This window comes from Pelobates fuscus, chromosome 1 (genome assembly GCF_036172605.1).
Source record: "Pelobates fuscus isolate aPelFus1 chromosome 1, aPelFus1.pri, whole genome shotgun sequence".
Taxonomy (NCBI): domain Eukaryota; kingdom Metazoa; phylum Chordata; class Amphibia; order Anura; family Pelobatidae; genus Pelobates; species Pelobates fuscus.
The window spans coordinates 105,198,247-105,219,151 of record NC_086317.1 but is presented as its reverse complement, the minus strand read 5'-3'; the positions used below and the strand labels follow the sequence as shown (position 1 = coordinate 105,219,151).

At 40.5% G+C, this 20,905-nt stretch overlaps 1 protein-coding gene across 2 annotated transcripts in view; it reads right to left on the bottom strand.

Annotated features, from left to right (window-relative positions):
• CCDC80 (coiled-coil domain containing 80) overlaps positions 1-20,905 on the bottom strand; it is a 119,183-nt gene that overhangs the window by 85,752 nt on the left and 12,526 nt on the right. For both annotated transcript variants that reach the window (XM_063450147.1, XM_063450146.1), the window contains 2 exons: positions 18,987-20,875; positions 14,855-15,011 (listed from right to left, as the gene is read on the bottom strand). In XM_063450147.1, the coding sequence (XP_063306217.1) occupies positions 14,855-15,011; positions 18,987-20,864 (2,035 nt within the window). In that variant the 5' untranslated portion in view covers positions 20,865-20,875. The remainder of the gene's footprint in view (positions 1-14,854; positions 15,012-18,986; positions 20,876-20,905) is intronic.

Genomic DNA, 20,905 nt, shown 5'->3' with positions numbered 1-20,905 from the left:
TGGTCTGGGTGCCTATAGTGGTCCTTTAAGTTTGTGTGGACCCTGGACTTATCTTATCTATAGTTGGAAAAAAAATTCCACCAGTACAGGCAAATCAGGTGATGTGGAAGACAGCAGGATTCAAAGTAGATTTGGTCACAATGAGAAAAGTCATATCAGGTTATAAAATGTACAAAGCCTAAGGCCAGGTTGACATAAAAATTAGGTAACAGGTGCTAAAGGATTGTTGCGGTCGCCGGCCTGCCGCGTGGCACGGCCGTGCCCGACTGGCACAGCTTCACCGACAGCACGAGCTTACCTGCTCGTCGGCGAGCCGGCAACCGCTCCTCCAGGTCTTCCAGGCGATGCGCCCAAATCCAAGATGGCGCTGACCGCGTGGTCGCGTCCATCTCTAGCTCCGCCCCCGAAGTTTATACTAACGTGCGCGTGACGTCACGACGTCAAAGCACACGCACGTTTTGGGGTCAGAGGTTGCCCTCTGACAAATCAGAGCATAGAGATGTATATTTAAATCCCTGACTCACCCCAGTACCTTGCCCTGTCGTGGTTTCCTGTTCCTGGTTTCCTGAGAGTGCTCTATCTTTGTGAATCTGATTTCCTGGTATTCTGATCTTAGCTTTTCCCTGGTTATTCTGAATTCTGTTTTCCCTGACTTGGCTTGTGTAAACGGTATTGTGAATTTTCTGGCTTCCTTGACCTCGGCTTTCCTTTTGACCATTCTCTGTCTCTAGCGTATTAGTCTGGCCATTCTAAGGTCCGGTTTACGCTCTGTTCTTTTATTTTCCTTTTCTTTCTTATGTATATGTTTACATAGTCTCTGCGTGCTAGACCACACTAGTAGTCGTGACATTACGACAGGGCCATGGATCCTGCGGAACTATGCAAACATATGATTGCCTGTGAGAATAGGGTGGAGGATATGGACCACAGGTTAGATCAATTTGCCCAGGCATTTCAGACCTTGCTCCAGAGAACTGCCTATTTGGAGGCACCTCCTGTACCACCTGTGGTTCCGCCACCTGTAGTGGCTCCTGTGGCACATAAACCACCGTCCATAACCCTTTCACCTCCCCCTTGTTTTGGAGGTGATTCTAAAGAATTTAGAGGGTTTTTTAAACCAAATTGAATACCACTTTGAAGCTTCCCCCGGTTCATTCCCTACAGATAGATCGAAAATTGGCTATCTGATGAACCAATTAACAGGAAAGGCTTTAACCTGGGCTAACCCCTTATGGGAGAGTGGAAACACCATAGCCCGTGATTACAGTGTCTTCCTAACAGCATTTAAGGCTACTTTTGAGCCTAAAGTGAGAGAAAAGAACGCTGCCAGAGCCCTAATGAGAAAAAAAACAAGGCAGTCGCTCTGTAGCTGATTACGCCATAGAGTTCAGAACATTGGCGTCTGAAGTTGACTGGACCAATAATGGTTTGGTGGCTGCTTTCTCAGAAGGTTTAGCTGAGAATATACAGGATGAGACCGCAGCCAGAGACCTTCCGGTTAACCTTAATGACTTTATTGCTTATATGAGAGAAAAACAAACAACGTAATAGATGCCCTAACTTGTCCATAGCCCCTCGTTTCTCTAACCCAGTGGTGATTAGCCAAGCTCCACCTCCAGAACCTGAACCCATGCAATTGGGCATTGCTAAACTCACTGAGGCAGAGAGACAACACAGACGCAATGAGGGGTTGTGTATGTATTCTGGCAAGAAGGGACATCAAAGATTTTCATGTCCAGTCCAGCTGGAAAACTTGCGCACCCAAGGCACGTTCGGGGACCGACCTTAGGTGTGATGTATATGTCCCATAAATTGACTAAGAACCGTTTCCTTGTAAGAGTTACCTTGTCTTATAAGAAAACCGCTGTACAGTGTGAGGCTATGATTGACTCTGGGGCAACTGAGAATTTCCTAGACAAAGAATTCTCTGCAAAGTTTCTCCTGCCCTTAAGACAGAAAGAGAGACCCATAGCAGTAGAGGCTATTGATGGGAGGCCTCTAACCCAGCCTCTCATCACACACGAAACTCTGCCGATCACTGTCTCAATGGGTATTCTACACTCTGAAGAGATGGTTTTTCAAATTATATCTTCACCTACATGTCCAATAATACTCGGTTTCCCTTGGCTCCGGAAACACAATCCACGTTTAGATTGGGTTGAAGGAGAGATTGTGAGTTGGGGTGAGAGATGCAGAGGTGTTTGAATAAAGCAGGTGCCACAACCAATTGGTACCATCAATGTTCCCATTGCACCTCCCCTAACCACAGAAATCCCGCCACAGTATTTGGACTTAAAGGAGGTGTTCAACAAGGCCCAGTCGGAGGGGTTACCACCACATAGACACTATGACTGTGCCATAAATGTATTACCAGGTACTATGCCTCCTAAGGGAGGAGTATATGCTCTATCCCCCCAAGAAAACCTTTGTTTAGAGGAGTATATAAAGGATGCCCTCAGAAAGGGTCATATCCGTAGATCCTCCTCACCCGCCGGGGCTGGGTTCTTCTTCGTTTCTAAAAAAGGAGACCTACGCCCTTGTATAGACTATAGGGGTTCGAATAGGATTACGATAAAAAAACGCCTATCCCATTCCCCTTATTTCTGAGTTATTCGACAGGTTGAAAGAAGCTCGAGTCTTCACTAAGCTCGATCTCAGAAGTGCGTACAACCTAGTCAGGATCAGAAGCGGTCATGAGTGGATGACCGTGTTTAATACTAGAATGGGACATTACGAATACCTGGTTATGCTGTTTGGATTATGCAACGCTCCAGCGGCCTTCCAGGATTTTATTAAAAATGTCCTTAGAGAGTACCTCCACATGTTCATTTTAGTGTATCTAGATGACATTTTCATCTATTCCCCAGACCTAGAGACACATCACGAACATATGAGAATAGTACTCAAAACCCTGTTAAAGAACGGTCTCTACTGTAAGCTGGAGAAATGCCAGTTTGACCAAACGGAGATACAATTTCTCGGATACGTTATATCTCTGTCCGGTTTCAAGATGGACCCCCGGCAAGCTGGAAGCAGTCTTGCAATGGCCGTTGCCCAAGGGCCTTAAAGCTACACAACGCTTCATAGGTTTTGCGAATTATTACCGCAAATTTATTAAAGGTTTTTCTTCTGTAATTTCTCCTATTACCAACTTTTTTTTTTTTTTTTTTTTTTTATTCTTTATTTTTGCATGTACATATAGGGTACAGGCAAGCGTGCAGGGCCACGACAGCTACTGCAGGCATATTCATGGCATTTCAATGAGTGGCATTCTGATACAGCACATTTTTTGTTACATGAAACAGCAAGTTTTGTTACATTCTAAACATGCACACAATTAAGTTAATACTTTCAGGCTTAACGAAGGGTAAAATGGTAGGTATGTCAGTAGGTCGTCTATATCAAGTATGGAAGATCATAACGTAAGCTGACAGTAAGTGTAGATCAGCAGCGTGTATACTGACATTCTAATGAGGCATTGGCATAAAAACAGTACACATTAGCATTTCAAAAAATATAAACAGGCTTAAACTTTCCGATATGCCACATAGGTAAAAGAATAAGTGCTTCTAAATCTAAAACAGAGTGTAGACCAGCTTAGCAGTTATAGTAGACATGGTTGAGTGAGAGGTAATGCTGGTCTCGTGCGGGGTTAAGCATACAATATAACAAGACTTACGAATCTTAATATTAGATTCCCTACATGTCTAAATGTAGGCTCATGTTATTTGCGTGGGTGCTAGGAGGGTTAGTGGTTGCGGTATGTTACATGCAGGGTGTTATATTTTAATCGGGTAGTGAGACCTATTTTGTCCTATTACCAACTTAACCAAAAAAGGAGCACATTGCAAATCATGGCCCAAAGAAGCAAGAGAGGCATTTGAACAATTAAAATCTTTATTTTCCTCAGCACCTGTCCTGACCCATCCTGATCCAACCAAGCCGTTTATTCTAGAAGTAGATGCGTCAGAAACAGGAGTAGAAGCCATTCTGTCTCAGAGAGAAAGTCCTGATGCGCCTTTACATCCCTGTGGATTTTTCTCTCGCAAACTCACACCTGCAGAGAGAAATTATGACATTGGGAATAGGGAACTTTTGGCCATTATACTTGCCCTTAAAGAATGGAGGCATCTCTTGGAAGGTTCCAAAGAGCCACTTCTGATCTTTACCGATCATAAGAATTTGGCTTACCGTATATACTCGAGTATAAGCCGACCCGAATATAAGCCGAGGCCCCTAATTTTTCCCCAAAAAACTGGGAAAACTTATTGACTCGAGTATAAGACTAGGGTGGGAAATGCAGCAGCTACTGGTAAATTTTCTAAATAAAATTAGATCCTAAAAAAAATATATTAATTGAATATTTATTTACAGTGTGTGTATAATGAATGCAGTGTGTGCGTATGAGTGCAGCGTGTGTGTATGAGTGCAGCGTGTGTGTATGAGTGCAGTGTGTGTATGAGTGCAGCGTGTGTGTGTATGAGTGCAGCGTGTGTGTGTATGAGTGCAGCGTGTGTATGAGTGCAGTGTGTGTGTGTATGAATGCAGTGTGTGTGTGTATGAGTGCAGTGTGTGTATGAATGCAGTGTATGAATGCAGTGTGTGCAGGGCCGGTGCAAGGATATTTGCCCCCCCCCCCCATATGTCCTGACCTCCCCTCCTCCTCCCTCAGTGGTCCTTACCTCCCCACCCCCGTGTTCCTTCACCCCCCTCCCCCAGTGGTCCTGACTCACCCCTCCCCTAGTGGTCCTTACCCTCCCCTCCCCTAGTGGTCCTTACCCTCCCCTCCCCTAGTGGTCCTTACTTCCCCCTCCCCTCCCCTAGTGGTCCTTACTTCCCCCTCCCTCCCCTAGTGGTCCTTATCCCCCCCTCCCTCCCATAGTGGTCCTTATCCCCCCCTCCCTCCCATAGTGGTCCTTATCCCCCCCTCCCTCCCATAGTGGTCCTTATCCCCCCTCCCTCCCATAGTGGTCCTTATCCCCCTCCCTCCCATAGTGGTCCTTATCCCCCCCCTCCCTCCCTCCCTCCCTCCCATAGTGGTCCTTATCCCCCCCTCCCTCCCATAGTGTTCCTTTTCTCCCCCCCTCCCTCCCATAGTGGTCCTTATCCCACCCCCTCCCTCCGATAGTGGTCCTTATCCCCCCCTCCCTTCCATAGTGGTCCTTATCCCCCCACCCTCCCTCCCATAGTGGTCCTTATCCCCCCCCTCCCTCCCATAGTGGTCCTTATCCCCCCCCTCCCTCCCATAGCGGTCCTTATACCCCCCCTCCCTCCCATAGTGGTCCTTATCCCACCCCCTCCCTCCCATAGTGGTCCTTATACCCCCCCCCCCCACAGTGGTCCTTATACCCCCTCCCCCACAGTGGTCCTTATACCCCCCCCCCCCCCCCACAGTGGTCCTTATACCCCCTTTTTTTTATTATTATTTTTTTTTTTTATTTCTTATTTTATTTATTTTTCGTCCCCCCTCCCTGCTTGATACATGGCAGGGAGGGGGGCTCTCCTTCCCTGGTGGTCCAGTGGCAGTTCAGTGGGGGGAGAGGGGGGCTGGCAGAGCTGTAACTTACCTGTTCTGCAGCTCCTGTCAGCTCTCTCCTCCTCTGCGCCGTCCGTGCAGCTCCTTCTATCAGCTCACACTGTAAGTCTCGCGAGAGCCGCGGCTCTCGCGAGACTTACACTGGGAGCTGACCGAGGTGCTGAACGGACGGCGCAGAGGAGGAGAGAGCTGACAGGAGCTGCAGAACAGGTAAGTTACAGCTCTGCCAGCCCCCCTCTCCCCCAGGCTGTATTATGGCAATGTAAATTGCCATAATACAGACCTTGACTCGAGTATAAGCCGAGTTGGGGTTTTTCAGCCCAAAAAATGGGCTGAAAAACTCGGCTTATACTCGAGTATATACGGTATATTGGGGACGCTAAGAGATTGTCCTCTCGTCGGCTAGATGGTCATTGTTCCTCTCCCGATTCAATTTCGTAATTACTTATAGGCCTGGGACCAAGAACACCAAGGCAGATGCACTGTCTAGACAATTTGAGACAGATGAAGCTCCTGAACAGGAGGTATTTCCTATCATACCTCCAGAATGCCTCATTGCCACAGTTTCCGAAGTGTCTTCTCCACTCTTCTGTGCCGTAATAGCAGATCAAACTCAGGCACCCGTGGGGAAACCTCCGGATAAACTGTATGTTTCACCACCATTTAGAAAAAAGGTACTTGATTTATTGCATGATAATCTCACAGCAGGTCATCCTGGGGTCCATAAAACTCTATCTGCTATCTCCGGGAGGTTTTGGTGGCCTACACTTAGGAACGACATCAAAGATTACGTTGGGGCATGTCAAATATGTGCCGTTTCTAAAGTTCCTCCTAGGTCACCTCCTGGACTGTTACAACCACTGCCCATACCTAATGCTTCATGGACCCATTTAGCCATGGATTTCATTGTGGACCTGCCCAGCTCATCGATAGATTCTCAAAAATGGCACATTTTATACCTCTTAAAAAATTACCATCTGCTCAAGATCTCGTACACATATTCTTGAGAGAGATCTTTCGGTTGCACGGAGTGGCCAAAAACATAGTATCTGACAGAGGTACCCAATTTATTTCTAGGTTTTGGCGTTCCTTTTGTAAACAATTGGGTATCGAACTCTCTTTTTCTTCAGCATATCACCCCCAAACAAATGGTACAGCAGAGAGAGCCAATCAGTCTTTCAAATCCTATTTACGCTGTTTTATCAATGCCAATCAGTCTAACTGGTATGAGCTCTTACCCATGGCTGAGTTTGCCAGGAATAATGCAACTCATGAATCTTCTAATCATAGTCCATTTTTTGTAAATCAGGGTTATCACCCCACGGTTTTCCCTTCTGAATTTTCAGACACAGATATTCCTGCTTTGAACACCCGTTTGGAATCTTTTCATTGTACTTGGAATTCCGTTCATTCAGCTCTTCAGAAGGCTTCGATACGTGCGAAGGTCCAAGCTGACAAGAGACGGGGTGCCAATCTTGTCTATCAACCGGGCGACAAGGTGTGGTTATCCACACGCCATATCAAGCTTAAGGTTCCTTCCATGAAATTTTCCCCTTGGTACATAGGTTCTTTTCGAGTCATCCGACGAATCAATCTGGCCACCTATTCCTTGGCACTTCCTGCCCATATGAGAATTGCCAATTCATTTCATGTATCTTTGCTCAAGCCTCTTACTTGCAATCGATACACTAGAGTGTCTACTTCTCCTCCACCCTTGGTAGTGGGTGACCAGGAGGAATACGAGGTTCGTTCGATACTGGACTCCAAAATTTCCAGAGGTATCCTATCTTGTTGACTCGAAAGGGTATGTCCCCAGTACCTTGCCCTGTCGTGGTTTCCTGTTCCTGGTTTCCTGAGAGTGCTCTATCTTTGTGAATCTGATTTCCTGGTATTCTGATCTTGGCTTTTCCCTGGTTATTCTGAATTCTGGTTTCCCTGACTTGGCTTGTGTAAACGGTATTGTGTATTTTCTGGCTTCCTTGACCTCGACTTTCCCTTTGACCATTCTCTGCCTCTAGCGTATTAGTCCGGCCATTCTAAGGTCCGGTTTACGCTCTGTCCTTTTATTTTCCTTTTCTTTGTCATGTATATGTTTACATAGTTTCTGCGTGCTGGACCACACTAGTTGGATATTGTTTTACACAAAAATGTTGGTCATATATTTATCTTTATGCCTGTATGGTATGTATAAAGATGTCACATTGGGCCTTATACATGATGAACAAAAATGGGGTTCACTTCTTTTTTTCTCAATGGGGGATTTTTTGCTTTTGCGTTTGTGACTTTTCCCCACAATACAGATAGCACCAAAAAGCATTATGTTGGAGGAACTCATTTCAATGACCTGATGTAAAAAAAACAAGTTTCAATTTGCTACAGCTGCCAAGGAGGGATACATTTCCACAACAGTTCCTGTGTTTTTATGGCAGCGATTTCCCAAAGAATCACGTTTATAGTCCCCAAATTATCTCCAAGATCCAGATGTAAATAATAATGAGCAAGACTGATCCTTTTTAAATGTTACCTCTCAAAATGTATTATCTATATCATTTCTTTCTACCAAATCACGGACAGTGATATCATTTTCCATAGATAACGGATAAACGTTGTATTCTGTACCGCTCTGTGCTTCTTAGTTACACAACATTCTATAATCTGAAATTGTGCTACTAATTCGAGCAGCAGTTGTTTTAAGGAATGGGTGTTAGTCATAGTAATGATTATAACGGGATGTGGCGTCACTTCCGTATAACAACTGCGTTGTGTTCATACTGCTTTGATTAAGAGACCTGATTGTTTTAAATAGACATCTAACATGTTGCTTGGGCCCTGTTCACATGGATACTGAACACAAACATAAGGCCAGGCATACACTTGGAACATCGCTCTCATATTTTCTATTTGATTATCAGAAGTGAGGCTGCTGACTCTCTGCAAAAGCGAGCTAATGGTAACTGGGGTTATATTTTAGTGGACTGTTTCTAATCTCTCCTTTACCATGATCAAAGCTAATTGCTCCCAGCTGCAGGCTCTTCTCGGACTATAAATGCTTGAGCTAAAGAATTTTGTTGTAGTCTTAATGAAAAAAAAACTCAAACTTACTTTTGTATTGTAAAACTTCCCTTTACGCCTTCCCACATTACTTAAATATATAGGACTAAAGGCAATTGTGTTGACACAGCTGTACAACCTACAGCTATTGCACTAGTGCATTGGGTTTGCAAAAACTATTTCCTTAAATGTAAAGCAGTTTGTTTAAGCTCTTTCTGATGGTGTTACTTTTATCTTGTTTGGCTAATTTAAGACCTCAATTTTACAGTGGCTCTCTTTCAGAGCATTCCTTATACTGACACCGGGTTGGGTTATTTGCTAAACTGATGATAGGGAGAACTGACAAGGCGGATGCAAATTGTAGGCAAAAAGAGTTGAAGATTCTCAAACTCAGCGATATTTCCAGCTCATCTATTCTGGCGTAAAATGTACACATTTCACAATTTCAGCATTAGAGAATTAATCAGTTTGCCTTTTCACAAAAGGTGATTTGTGGGGAATTAATTATACACTAAAATCTCTGGAAGTCTGGAAAAATCTCAATTTCAGCCAACATGGCACTTCCATTTAATATTTTTGGATAACCTTTTCAAATGATCTAATATTTTTGGATAAACGGTTAAAATATTTAATATTCTGAAAAATATTTATAAATTTGATATATTGATATAATTTTTATATGTGATATATTTTCTAAAATATATCTTTTTTTAATTTATCCAAAAATATCAAATCATTCAAAAAGCTTATCCAAAAATATTAAATTGAGGTCATGGAGATTTGTTTTCACACGGAGTTTTGCTAAGTCAGTTCTCATCTCACCACAGCTGAATGTATAGCGGATAAAGCCCAGGGCTGGATACTATATCTGTTTGGTATGCTGAAATATAACATACATAATCCCAATAACATGTATGCTCTATTGCCAGATTAAATATATATTGGAATTAAATTGCAAGGTTCCTATGCCAAGTCTTTTCACAATCCCTGCAAAGATATTTGTAGAAATTAGAAAACATAATATATTTTAGATACGTAATACAGTACTAGAGCACATGCATTCAAACCTGTTGGCGCTGGATTTTTCACAAGAATTGTGTCCAATAATAATCTGATTTGTGACAATTTATTTCTATTGCCTCCTAATTGGGGAGAATGTTTAGCTTAATAGTATTTCATCACATATAAGATGAGTTTAGGTGAAGGTTACTGCCATACCCATAAAAATAAGTTAAACACAATCTAACTCTATGCAGCATGGACCTCGGACTATTGCACGACGAGGGAAACTGTAGAATAAAAGTAGCAAAAATGAGCATAGTGCTATCAGAACCAAAAGTGCTACCAGTGGTTTAGCAGTCCACGTACAAACATTTCTAGTTGCCCCTTCATCAATGCATTATGTTCTTTATATATTGACGAAGAAACACAAAACATTGTTACATGATTGTGTCCTTCTAATAAACCACTCGTAGCATCTTGTGTGCAGTATTGCTTCTGATTGCAATGCCCTCATATTCGCTTCTTTGAATTCTATGATAATATTTCATCTTTGTTTAACTATCTCTTTGTTTAACCAGAAATGATTCTGACGTGAAGAGTTTATTTTAGAATCAGAAATTCTGTTTTACATTTGAGCAAGGTGCTACATAGAAAAGTAGGAAAAATTTATGCATCCACGGTTATTCAATAAGGTGTGAATTATTGGAAATTCCAAGTGAAATTTTAGGCCTAAATAGCCTAACTAACTAAAATCTTGATAGAAAGTTGCATTTCCCTAGATTGGCCATTTTGGCATAAAATTTTAAATTCACTTTGAAATCCCATCAATTCATTGTTAATGAATGTCACAGGAGATGGTACTCCTCGTACGTGTTTCCTTATTTGTACTTTGTTTCATCTTATATCCCCCTGCTTGTGAATGGAATCAATACCTTATAATTGTTCCCTTATGTTCGGCTTTCCGTTCCCTTCTGTTCGGTTACCGAACCGACTACGTGTGGTCCCCCTTGTTAACACCTCATAATTACCGACCATCCCTGGCTGTTAACCACAAACAAGCAATCAGCTCAAGTGCTTCCCTGGGTGGCCGCGATTCGCATATACGAATGTCTATATCTTGTCTCCCGAACGCAGGCAGCAGTACATGGTCGTCGATGGCATGGATCTGAGTCGGCTATGCAAGCTCGCAAACCCGGCTGAAACTTTTACCCGTTCGACTTCCCAACCAGCTTGGAGAACGGCTTTCGGGAGTAAGAAACTACTGAACAAGGGAAGCATTAATTATTTTTTTTTTTTTTAACCTAACTCATGTTCTACTGAACCGATTTGAGTGCTTTTTGGATCTGTTGTGCACTCAGATCGGGGCTATTTGAGAACATGCTTTTTGTGGGGTTCCTATGCTGTTTTCATGTGTTTTCGTAATATGTAAAAATTGTGTGCAAGTTTTCATATTTTAGAGATAATTGAGTTATCTTAATTGGAGATCAATTATCTCTCAAACACAATGGCTTGTGGGAAGGAAACCCCTGTGATTTTGTCTTAGAAACCCCATGCTAGGGGCACTGTATAAAAAGCTGAGTGTGGTCTAATAAAGCTCAGATTGCTTCTTCTTCCCAATACAACTGGTTGCGTCCATTATATTAGGGAAATTCTACACAGCAATAATACTATCACCATATTTAGCACATCTGGAATTAGGACTAGTGGAGGATTGAAGAAATAATAGCAATAGAGTAGCGAACCCGTGACAATGGGCAGGAGCCTTGTGTGTGGTCGATCAAATTATAACTTCCATGGAAATCCCGAACCCCTGAACCGATCTGTGTGATTTTTGGATATGTTCGTTGCCCAGATCGGGGCAATCAGGGGATATGATTTTTGGGGGGTTTCCATGTGCTTTGGAAGCACTTTTGGGGTGTTGTTAAAGTGTACGTTTTCTGTGCCTGGAGACAATTAAGTTTAGTACAGTTTATCTCAATTATCTCACAGGCACAGGGGAGGGATTATCCTGTTTTGTGTGGGAATGTCCTGGACCTGAAAGCCAATATAATTACAGTGTGTACTTTGCCATAGTCCCCTCTCAGGTCCAGTGGGGAATGCCCCTGGAATATGTCACGGTAAGCCCCTTGCATAGGGACTTGCATATAAACCGGCCAGTTGGCCTAAATAAATTCATTCCTGTTGTACCCTTCATCTAGTCTAGAATGATGTTTTGGCATACGTCTGATTGCTTTATGGAAATTACTTGGATACTGCATGTTCTTTTGGAGAACGTTTGAATCAACACCCGAACTGCGAGCTATAATCACTCATCCTTTAGCAGTTCGAGACGAACCGAAAACAAACTGAAATACCAGCGTTCCTCAGAGCATCAGTCTGGCATATCATGTAAATTGCAGTAATATTATGCTAATCATACTATGTACACACATGGACATGCACATCGCATCCTGGTCTATGTTTCATGGTTGACTGTGGTGACGGAAACTGTCAACCACTGAGAGTTCAAGCAGTTTTAGATAAAGATACAGGTTTTCTTTACATTTTTCCTTAATTTTAAGCGTTTTAAATGTAATTAAAAAAACTACTTTTTTTTAATATGCATATAAATAAATAGCTAAACATGAGAACGAGACGTAGTTGGGTGAACAATGAGAGACTGGTTCGTGTAAGCTTAGCACTACATCAGTGATAATCATGTTAATAGCCATTATTCTGGCTTTTTGTCATAAGGAAGGAATAAGGGACAAAGAGAGGGTAAGTCTGAAAGAGTAGATAAAAAATATTTATATGGTTCCAAAGGATGTGGTACCCTTTAGATTACTGGTTTCTAATTCTGACCTCAAATCACACCAACACTCTTACACTCTTGGATTTAAGACCCATGGATCAAGGGTAAGCTCTACTGATAGACAGACAGAGATAGATAGATAGATAGATAGACAGACAGAGCAGACAGACAGACAGACCGATAGATAGAGTGTTAATAATTTAAATAATGAATTGTATCTAATAACATATCTTGATTTTGTGAATAAAACAGACAGGAAGCTAACACAAGTTTAGCATAATGTACAAAATCTGCTTATCCCCACTAGGGAATAAATACATGTTAATCCATCTGTTTCTATTGATGTCCTAATACACAAATGCATGGCTAATCCATTTTGTTCTGCTGATGTCCAAAGATATTTGCTCATGATTTGTTTAATCCAGATATGCGTTTCTGAGAACAATCAGTCTGTGGATTTTCAAAAAAAAAAAGCCATCCTGTTATTATCTACACTGTGGAAGTATTTTTTTTTTTAACTTTCCAACCGTTTAATATTTCTATAAAATCTTTTGTTCTCAAACACTGCCAGGTAGAAATTTAGTTCTGGACAGTGAGTACATTGTAATTCACTTGAAAAATGGTGACATTAACAAGCTACATGTCAACATGTCAACATTACAACATCGTAATGCTGCTGCTTAAAAGAACGTTCCAATTACCATAAACATTACAGTCCCCTGTAGTATTTATGGTCCCAGTAGAACTTACGTGGCAATGCAGATAAGCACTCTGTGGCTGAGAGCAAATCAGACACCCTGAACAGCACGGCTTAGCTCTGGGGAGTTACAGAGGCTCCTTGCAGGAACCTTTTGCTCCAGAAAAGGCAGCAGCGGGCACCCCAAGAAAGTTGTCAGACACTAAAGGGTTTGACTACTTACCCTGGTAGGATGCTAGGGCACTCCTGGCACCATAATTACTATAACAGACTGTAGAGGTTATTGTGCTTGGATTCTTCCTTTAAAAGGAATGTACTAACTAATAACACAATTAATAATGGCTGGCTTGATTACAGCACTGGGTACACTACTGAACCAAGTAATGGGTTCAAAGATCTTTATTTCTGATGAATCAACGAATAGCAGAAATTCCCGTCCGAATTTCGGATAATAGCGAATGCCCAAGTTAAACTGGGCGTGCACAGGATTTTCACTGTGCTATCTAGTGTGGGCAGATGATGTGTCCCACCGGGCCTTCATCTGCCCACACTTGGATGGCAGCATCCAGGACCTAGGTCTGGCAAGGCATCATCAGGTAAAAAAGGGTGAAATGGGGGTGTAGGACATGTTTGGGGGGTGATTAGTGGGACATTTAAAAGTAGTGGAATCTGGAGGGGAGGGGGAATAAATAAAAAATGGATGCGGCCATGACAGTACCCATTTAAATCTGATTGCTAATGGTGTATGGTAACTGCTTTCTGATTTATATATATAAAGCAGAAAACAGTTACCATACTCCATTAGCAATACATTTCTGTTTTGTTGCCTGTAATCAGACTTAAAGGAGAACTCTCACTTGTCTGTGAGTTACAACATTGCATAAAATATTGAAAATCAGCTATAATTTGTGTTAATCTGTTTTTCATGAAAATTCTCTGTTTCCATTAAAAAGCATTTTAACTATTTAGTGATCGATGCCACGATTAAGTTCCGTTTTGAGACAGCCAGGGTATAAATTTCATTGGAAGAGGGAAAAACAAAAAAATATTTGTTTCTCCTCCTCCACTTACTATGACCAATCACAGTAAGGGACATCACAGTGACTATTATGGAGCTATAATGACATTCAGTCCAGTTCAGTCATGTCAAAATCTACAATTAAATGCACTTATTTACTTAACTTTAAAAGGATATATTATCTACTACTTTTGTTGGAAGAAGACCTATTAGTTGCCATCTAAAGTTGTTATCAAGATTATTATCAGGATTATTGTCAAAATTTACAGACTTTAAAAAGTTTACAAAATGTACAAATTTACAGGAGGTCCGAACTATCATTTTCAGAAAAAATTGTTTGGCTGAACCAAATTTTTCCGCTATGTACATGTCTACAAGAAACTTGGGTTTACTTAAGTCCAACTCAGTGAGACTTGGACCTTGTACCGCAAACTCTCGCAAGATGAAAACGAGATGATTTGACAGTTTCCTTAAAGAACACAGGTAATGTAAAATTTTCCACTCCATCCAAAAACAGATGCTGATTGTCAGTATTGATAATCTCCCAGCAAGCAGAGCAGAGCAACGGTGAGGCATTTAACATAAATTAATGCTTTATATAAGAGGAACAGAGGTGAAAGGGAATGCAAAGTGGACCTAGCAGATACGACAACGCTCCAGCATTATGAATAAATGTATTTATGTTGGAGTTTTCCTTTAAGCACCGTTCTACATAAACAAATCAGGTCTAATGTGAAAATGTGTTCACGTAAAACTTACCTAACTGAAAATGATCGATCTTCATAGTGCTGTTTGCCAGAGTTCCAATAATAGTAATAATTGAAATTTTTCTTACAGCCATTTCACAAACGGTCTCCAGGTATTCATCCCTCTGCTGAGAATACATGTTGTTCTCTTCTTTTGGAGCTGTAATTAGCTGCATGTGTAAAAGAAATTGTTGACAAGGAAAAGCAAAAATGAAAATTCAATCAAATCAGTTCAAAATAAAAAAAATAGAATGAGGAATTAATCCAATAACCATTTATTTGACAAACAGGATGACTAGCTGGCATTTTACCAATCAAGAAATAAATAAATAAATATATATTTGTATGTACAGACATTCAGATCCAGACTTTATTATCACTGTACAATATGCATACAACGACATTGAAACACAGTTAAAGGACCACTATAGGCACTCAGATCATTTCTGCTCAATGAAGTGGTCTGGGTGCCAGGCCTCTCTAGTTTTAACCCTGCAGCTGAAAACATAGCAGTTTTAGAGAAACTGCTATGTTTCACCGAGGGTTAATCCAGCCTCTAGTGGCTGTCTCACTGACAGTCGCTAGAGGCGCTTCCACGATTCTCATTGTGAAAATCACAGTAAGAAGACGCTGGACGTCCATAGGAAAGCATTGAGTAATGCTTTCATATGGGCTATTTGACTGCGCACGCGGCTCTTGCTGCGCATGCGCATTCGGATCCGATGTCGACAGGGGGTGGAGAGTTCCCCAGCACAGAGGGAGCCCGGCGCTGGAAAAAGGTAAGTGGCTGAGGGGGGAACCTAACGACCCTATAGTGCCAGGAAAACGAGTTTGTTTTCCGGGCACTATAGTGCTCCTTTAACCTCTGAACAGAAATGCAGCAGCAATTAATAAAAATTACTCAATAAATACTATAAAATAAAATAAAAGTATTTGTATGTACAGACATCTGTTTTGGAGATTATATGTTATCCGAGACTGGAGTTGAGATATTGACATAAAAATGGAAATATAATTTTATCCTTCTGCTTTTAGATATACATATATCCCAGAACACATTTTTTCAGAATGCAGTTTGCCACAAATGCCATCAAGATGTTATAATAACTCTGTATGTGGTGATAAAACTGATAAATAGTAGGCTAACATTGGCCTTATAATGTATCTACCTCGCCACTACTTGACTGTAACAATGTAACTATTGTAATTTGAGCTATATTAAAGGGACACTATAGTCTCCAGAATAACTACAGTTTATTGTATTTGTTCTGGTGAGTAGAATAATTCCCTGCAGGCTTTTTGCAGTAAACACTGTCTTTTCAGAGAAAAAGCAGTGTTTACATTACAGCCTAGTGATAACTCCACTGGCTACTCCTCAGATGGCTACTAGAGGTGCTTCCAGGGGCACTCAGGGTTTCATGTAGTCTTTCGTCTGACTACAAGTCCATTTCTGGTTTTCATATAAAATTATCATTATCAGCCAAACGTAACTGATGTATTCTCTCTGAACGTGATATCTACTTATCATACTATGGAGGTCTCCTGACTTGCATCCCATCCATAAATCTGACTGCCAGTTGCCTGGTATCAAGGGCACAACTTAATTCTACTGAAGGACAAGAGTTGTTGATCTCCTGATTTAGACTGCAAATGGCGTGTTTCCAAGATCATTTTCAGGGTTATTAACTAAAGTAAGAATTGCCAGGAATTCAAAGTGAATTTAAAATTTAATGTCAAAATAGGCAAAACAAGCATTACTGACTGATCATTTTTTCCAATTTGGCTATTTTGGCCTTAGATTTGAAATTCACTCTGAATCAACTTTGTGTTCCGAACAATTCTCAGTTTTGTGAATAACCCTCTTTGACGCAGATCTGACCCTGACCCTCCTAAAACTTTTTTCACCCATAGCTTGCCGAATGGAAAAACTGAATGGAGTGTAAGACAACATAATGGGGGAAACAATACACTAAAGGGGAAATTCAAAATGGGGTTTAAAAGACACCAGTGAAGATGCATTTTTGGGGGAGAGGGGAATGGGGTGGCAAAATGCATCTTTGTGTGCACCTGTGTAGCCAAAAATCCTTGCACCGGCCCTGAACATAAATCATATTGAAATGCAATAAACACACAGTTTAAGATTTATATTGAAACTATCATAGTCTTTTTACCTTAAGGAGAAAACACACAGTACAACAGTTCAGACTGTGAATTTGAAAATCTTAATCTTACAGGGAACCTATCTTTTAAATATCTGGTAAAAAACGTCAGTGTGTTTTCTCTGCCTTATGACATCATTGTGCAACTCCACATGCGTATGACTCTTCAATGGAGTTGAATTCATCAGCATATAGACTCATACATGTCATGAAAAACACACAATCAACATATATTTTAAATCTGTGTATAGATTTTACGCTCTCTCTATATATGTCCTAAATTTTGTTAGACACAGCTACATGACAGATTTCCTTTAAATATGGGACAGACTCCAACAAAGCAGGATACTGGGAAAGGAAATCAAATGTTGTGATTTACCCTGGAAATCCAGGTCACTTGGCAGTTGGATATTTACTACTTCTGTGATCTTACATCATTCAAAATGTGTTGCTGTTTCTAGATTAAACTCTGTTAAATCATTAGCATTAGACAAAGGTTGTCTTGTTTAGAAAATGGTAGATACACGTTAGTGTTAACTCTTAGAGGGGCAGAGGCGTACACACTGTAGCAGATAAAGATGATTGCATGCTGTTAAACTTAATCTTCGTATGTAAATGTGTTACTTGTAGTTAATGTGCCCCGGACCTAGTATTTTCAAACAGCAGGAGGTACTTTTGGGAAAATATTCTACTCATTCAAAGTAAAAAAGTCTTCTTGCATACTAGATTAGTAACAAGGCCTCTCTCAACAAGCACACTCCCGGAAGAACTTACTGCATTGAAAAATCTAGACAAAAATAATTGATTTGGGAAAATTATCCAACTTATGTCGCACCTTGGCTGTTGTAGCCTAAACGTTGCAATTTGAATCCACTGCAAATTGGTTGTTAGTGAATAAGCCCCTTAGTTGTGGGTCAAAACACATAAAAAAAACACATGGTTTATGAATAATGGATACTGTTTCAACCTGTTTCAACAATTCGTGCAACTAAAATACAACTTAAAGCAATATTATTTACATTGATTTCTAGACTTGTTCATGGTGGAATATAAAACAATTCGTAAAAAAACTAAAATTGTTCAGTACTCCAATATTCTTTCATACAAATTTTTTAGGAAAAGATTCCAAAGGACCAAAGAGGAGATGAAAATGGGCCAATCAGTGTAGTGCAAATTATACACTTTATGGATATAATTTGCAGTACACTGATAGGCACATATTGAACAATTTAGTAACCAACAGACAAAAAAGAGGAATAGCCATAAAAAAATCTAGATAAAATCTAAATAAATATAGGTGTTTTTTTTTTTTCTTTTTTTCTGTTCATCCTTTTTCCCCTCTGTGTGTTACTTCTCACTTGATCTATGAATAAAATCAACATTTAGAGGCTGTTCCCTAACCATCAATCATCTTTTTCCAGAATGGTTTTCATATATCACCTATGTTCTAGGCCTGGTGGGGCCGTCCTGATTTTGCACCATCTTGGGTCATTCTACCAGAATGCTATAAAACCAATAAACACACGTTGAATCTGAAAACTGAAACCAGGTTTGTGTGTGCATGAGACTGGCCATGTAGGAATGCATTTTAAAACATTCTGTTTATGCACAGAGTCTAATGTGTGAATATAAAGAAACTGCATCCGTATAAAATGGATTCCATATTTTAATGTTAGTGGCTATATATTTGATGTGTCCTTAATTAAAACAGACACTGTGTTTATCGAATATAAATTATTTTGCTATCCTATGGCCTTCCTGTAGATTTTCAATAGATCATATGAGATATTGCAGACTAGCATAAACCAAAACATTACATTTTCCATGAATATTTGCAACATCAGGTCTTGGGAGTACCTCAAATCTAGGCTCTGGGGCCAAAAGTAAGAATGTAAAAAATAGCCGGAGAGCAAATTGTTCACTACCCATGAAATATATTATAAGTATGATCTTGAAAAAGCAAATATACCAAACATATACACTTACCAATAATCGTCGTTTGCCTTCAAAATTTTCCAGAAAAGCTGGCAGTGACCTTTTATGAGTTTCAACATATGGTATCTTTGCCGGTTTAATAAATCCATCATTCTCACTTTTGCCATTTTTCTTGTTTTTTTTGCTACGGTCCTTTTCTGGTTTAACTTTTTTCTCTGTCTTGTCTTTTTTTGCTTGTTTTTCTTTCTTGGGAGGTTTATCTTTGACTTTTTCTTTTTTATTCTTTTTCTTGTCAGCTTTGTCTAGTTTCTCCTCCTTTCTTCCTTTTTTAGGAGGAATATTTATCTCTTCGATTACCTCTTCAACATTAGACGTAGTAGGTTTACCAGTGTCAAATTTGTCTTCGTATTCATTGGTTAATATTTTTTCTATTGCTTTCTTTTTCAGTGGCTTCGTTTTTGAAGGCTTCTTTGCGGTTGGAATGATATCATGAGAACTATGGGATTTTCTGTCTGTACGGTTATCTCCAAACTGCTCTGTATTTTCTTTTGCATAATTCTCTGTAGGTAAAATACTAGGAGCTTCGGTTTGTGACTCAATAATTGTTGCTTTGTTTGGTCTGCTTGTAGTAGCAAAGTGTTTCCCTTTTTTTCCATGCTGTCTGTCTTTGTGTTTGTCTGTTCTCACAGTAAAGTAGTGGTCTTGTTTCTCGGTTTCCCTTGTTGTTACTTCAACTTGGTATCTGTGAGTTTCTGTAGTGCTGTAAGGTTTGGCTGTCAATGGTTTTGGTGTTGTAGTTAGTAATGTTGTAGGTACTGTAGTAGGTGGCCTTGTTGTAGATGTTACTATTCGAGTAGTTGCTTTGGTAGATGGAAAAATTGTTGGTGCCTTAGAAGTTGGAGAAGGAGTTGGAGGTATTGTTATAGTTCTTCTCGTAGTTTTTACTCTTGAGATTCTAGTGGGTACCACAACAGTCTTCTTGGTTTCCTCTTTTTTTGCTAACACCTGGACTGTGTTACTTGCTTGTGTAGGTTTCACACTACTTGTACTCTCACTGTTACTGCTTTCACCATCTTCAGTTACTTGTCCTTCAACTCCAGCTGCCTTACATTTTTGTACAAAGCCTTTCTGCCTGAGTTTCTCTATTCGTCTTATTGGACTTTGGTCAACTACTTCATACATGGCTTCTAGACGCACAGGGTAAGGATATCTTTCCTCTACTTGCAAGGTCTTTTTCAGCAAAACCATACCGAACTTTCCTTTTTCAAGCTTTAGGGAAGTCATCATTTTTGGAACAATTGCTGGATCAAGTGACTGTTCAACAATCTTCCCTTCATTTGTAATTCTTCTAATTTTACCACCTTCTTCACCTTCTTCATGAAACAAAACTATCTGTTGAATATGTCTTTCAGCAAGTTCACAGTACACATCGTTCTTGAGTAGACTCATCATTAGACGGTAATAACCATCAGAAGCATGTGGTGCAGATATGATCCAAACCCTGTTTTTTCCAGCAAAGCTGGCAAGGATATTTGGAGAATTTGAACTAGAAGAAAAACGAAGCATCCTTGACCGAGCAGCTGTTGTACTATCGTCCTTTAACATTGTAACCGGGGGTTTTCTAGCAACAGGTCTTAGTCCTTGTTTTATGGTTGGGTTTTTTCCTGCAGTATGACTTTCATCTCTTAACATACTTTGTGGCGAGTTTCTTCTAATTGGCTCACTGGTTCTTTCTGAAGCAGAATGAGTTTGATTTCTGACCAGCTGGGGATGTCGTCTGCTGGAAGATACTGGTCTGCCCAGGTTTCTGGATAGTTGTGCTTTATGTGTTTCTCCATTGTTTGACGATGTTCTCTGAGGTCTTTCAGAAACACATACTAACCATACAGTCAACAGAATTGTTAGGCGCAAAATTTGTATCCAGTTCATTGCGAAGGCGGCTATAAGGCAAAGACATATATTGGATGAGG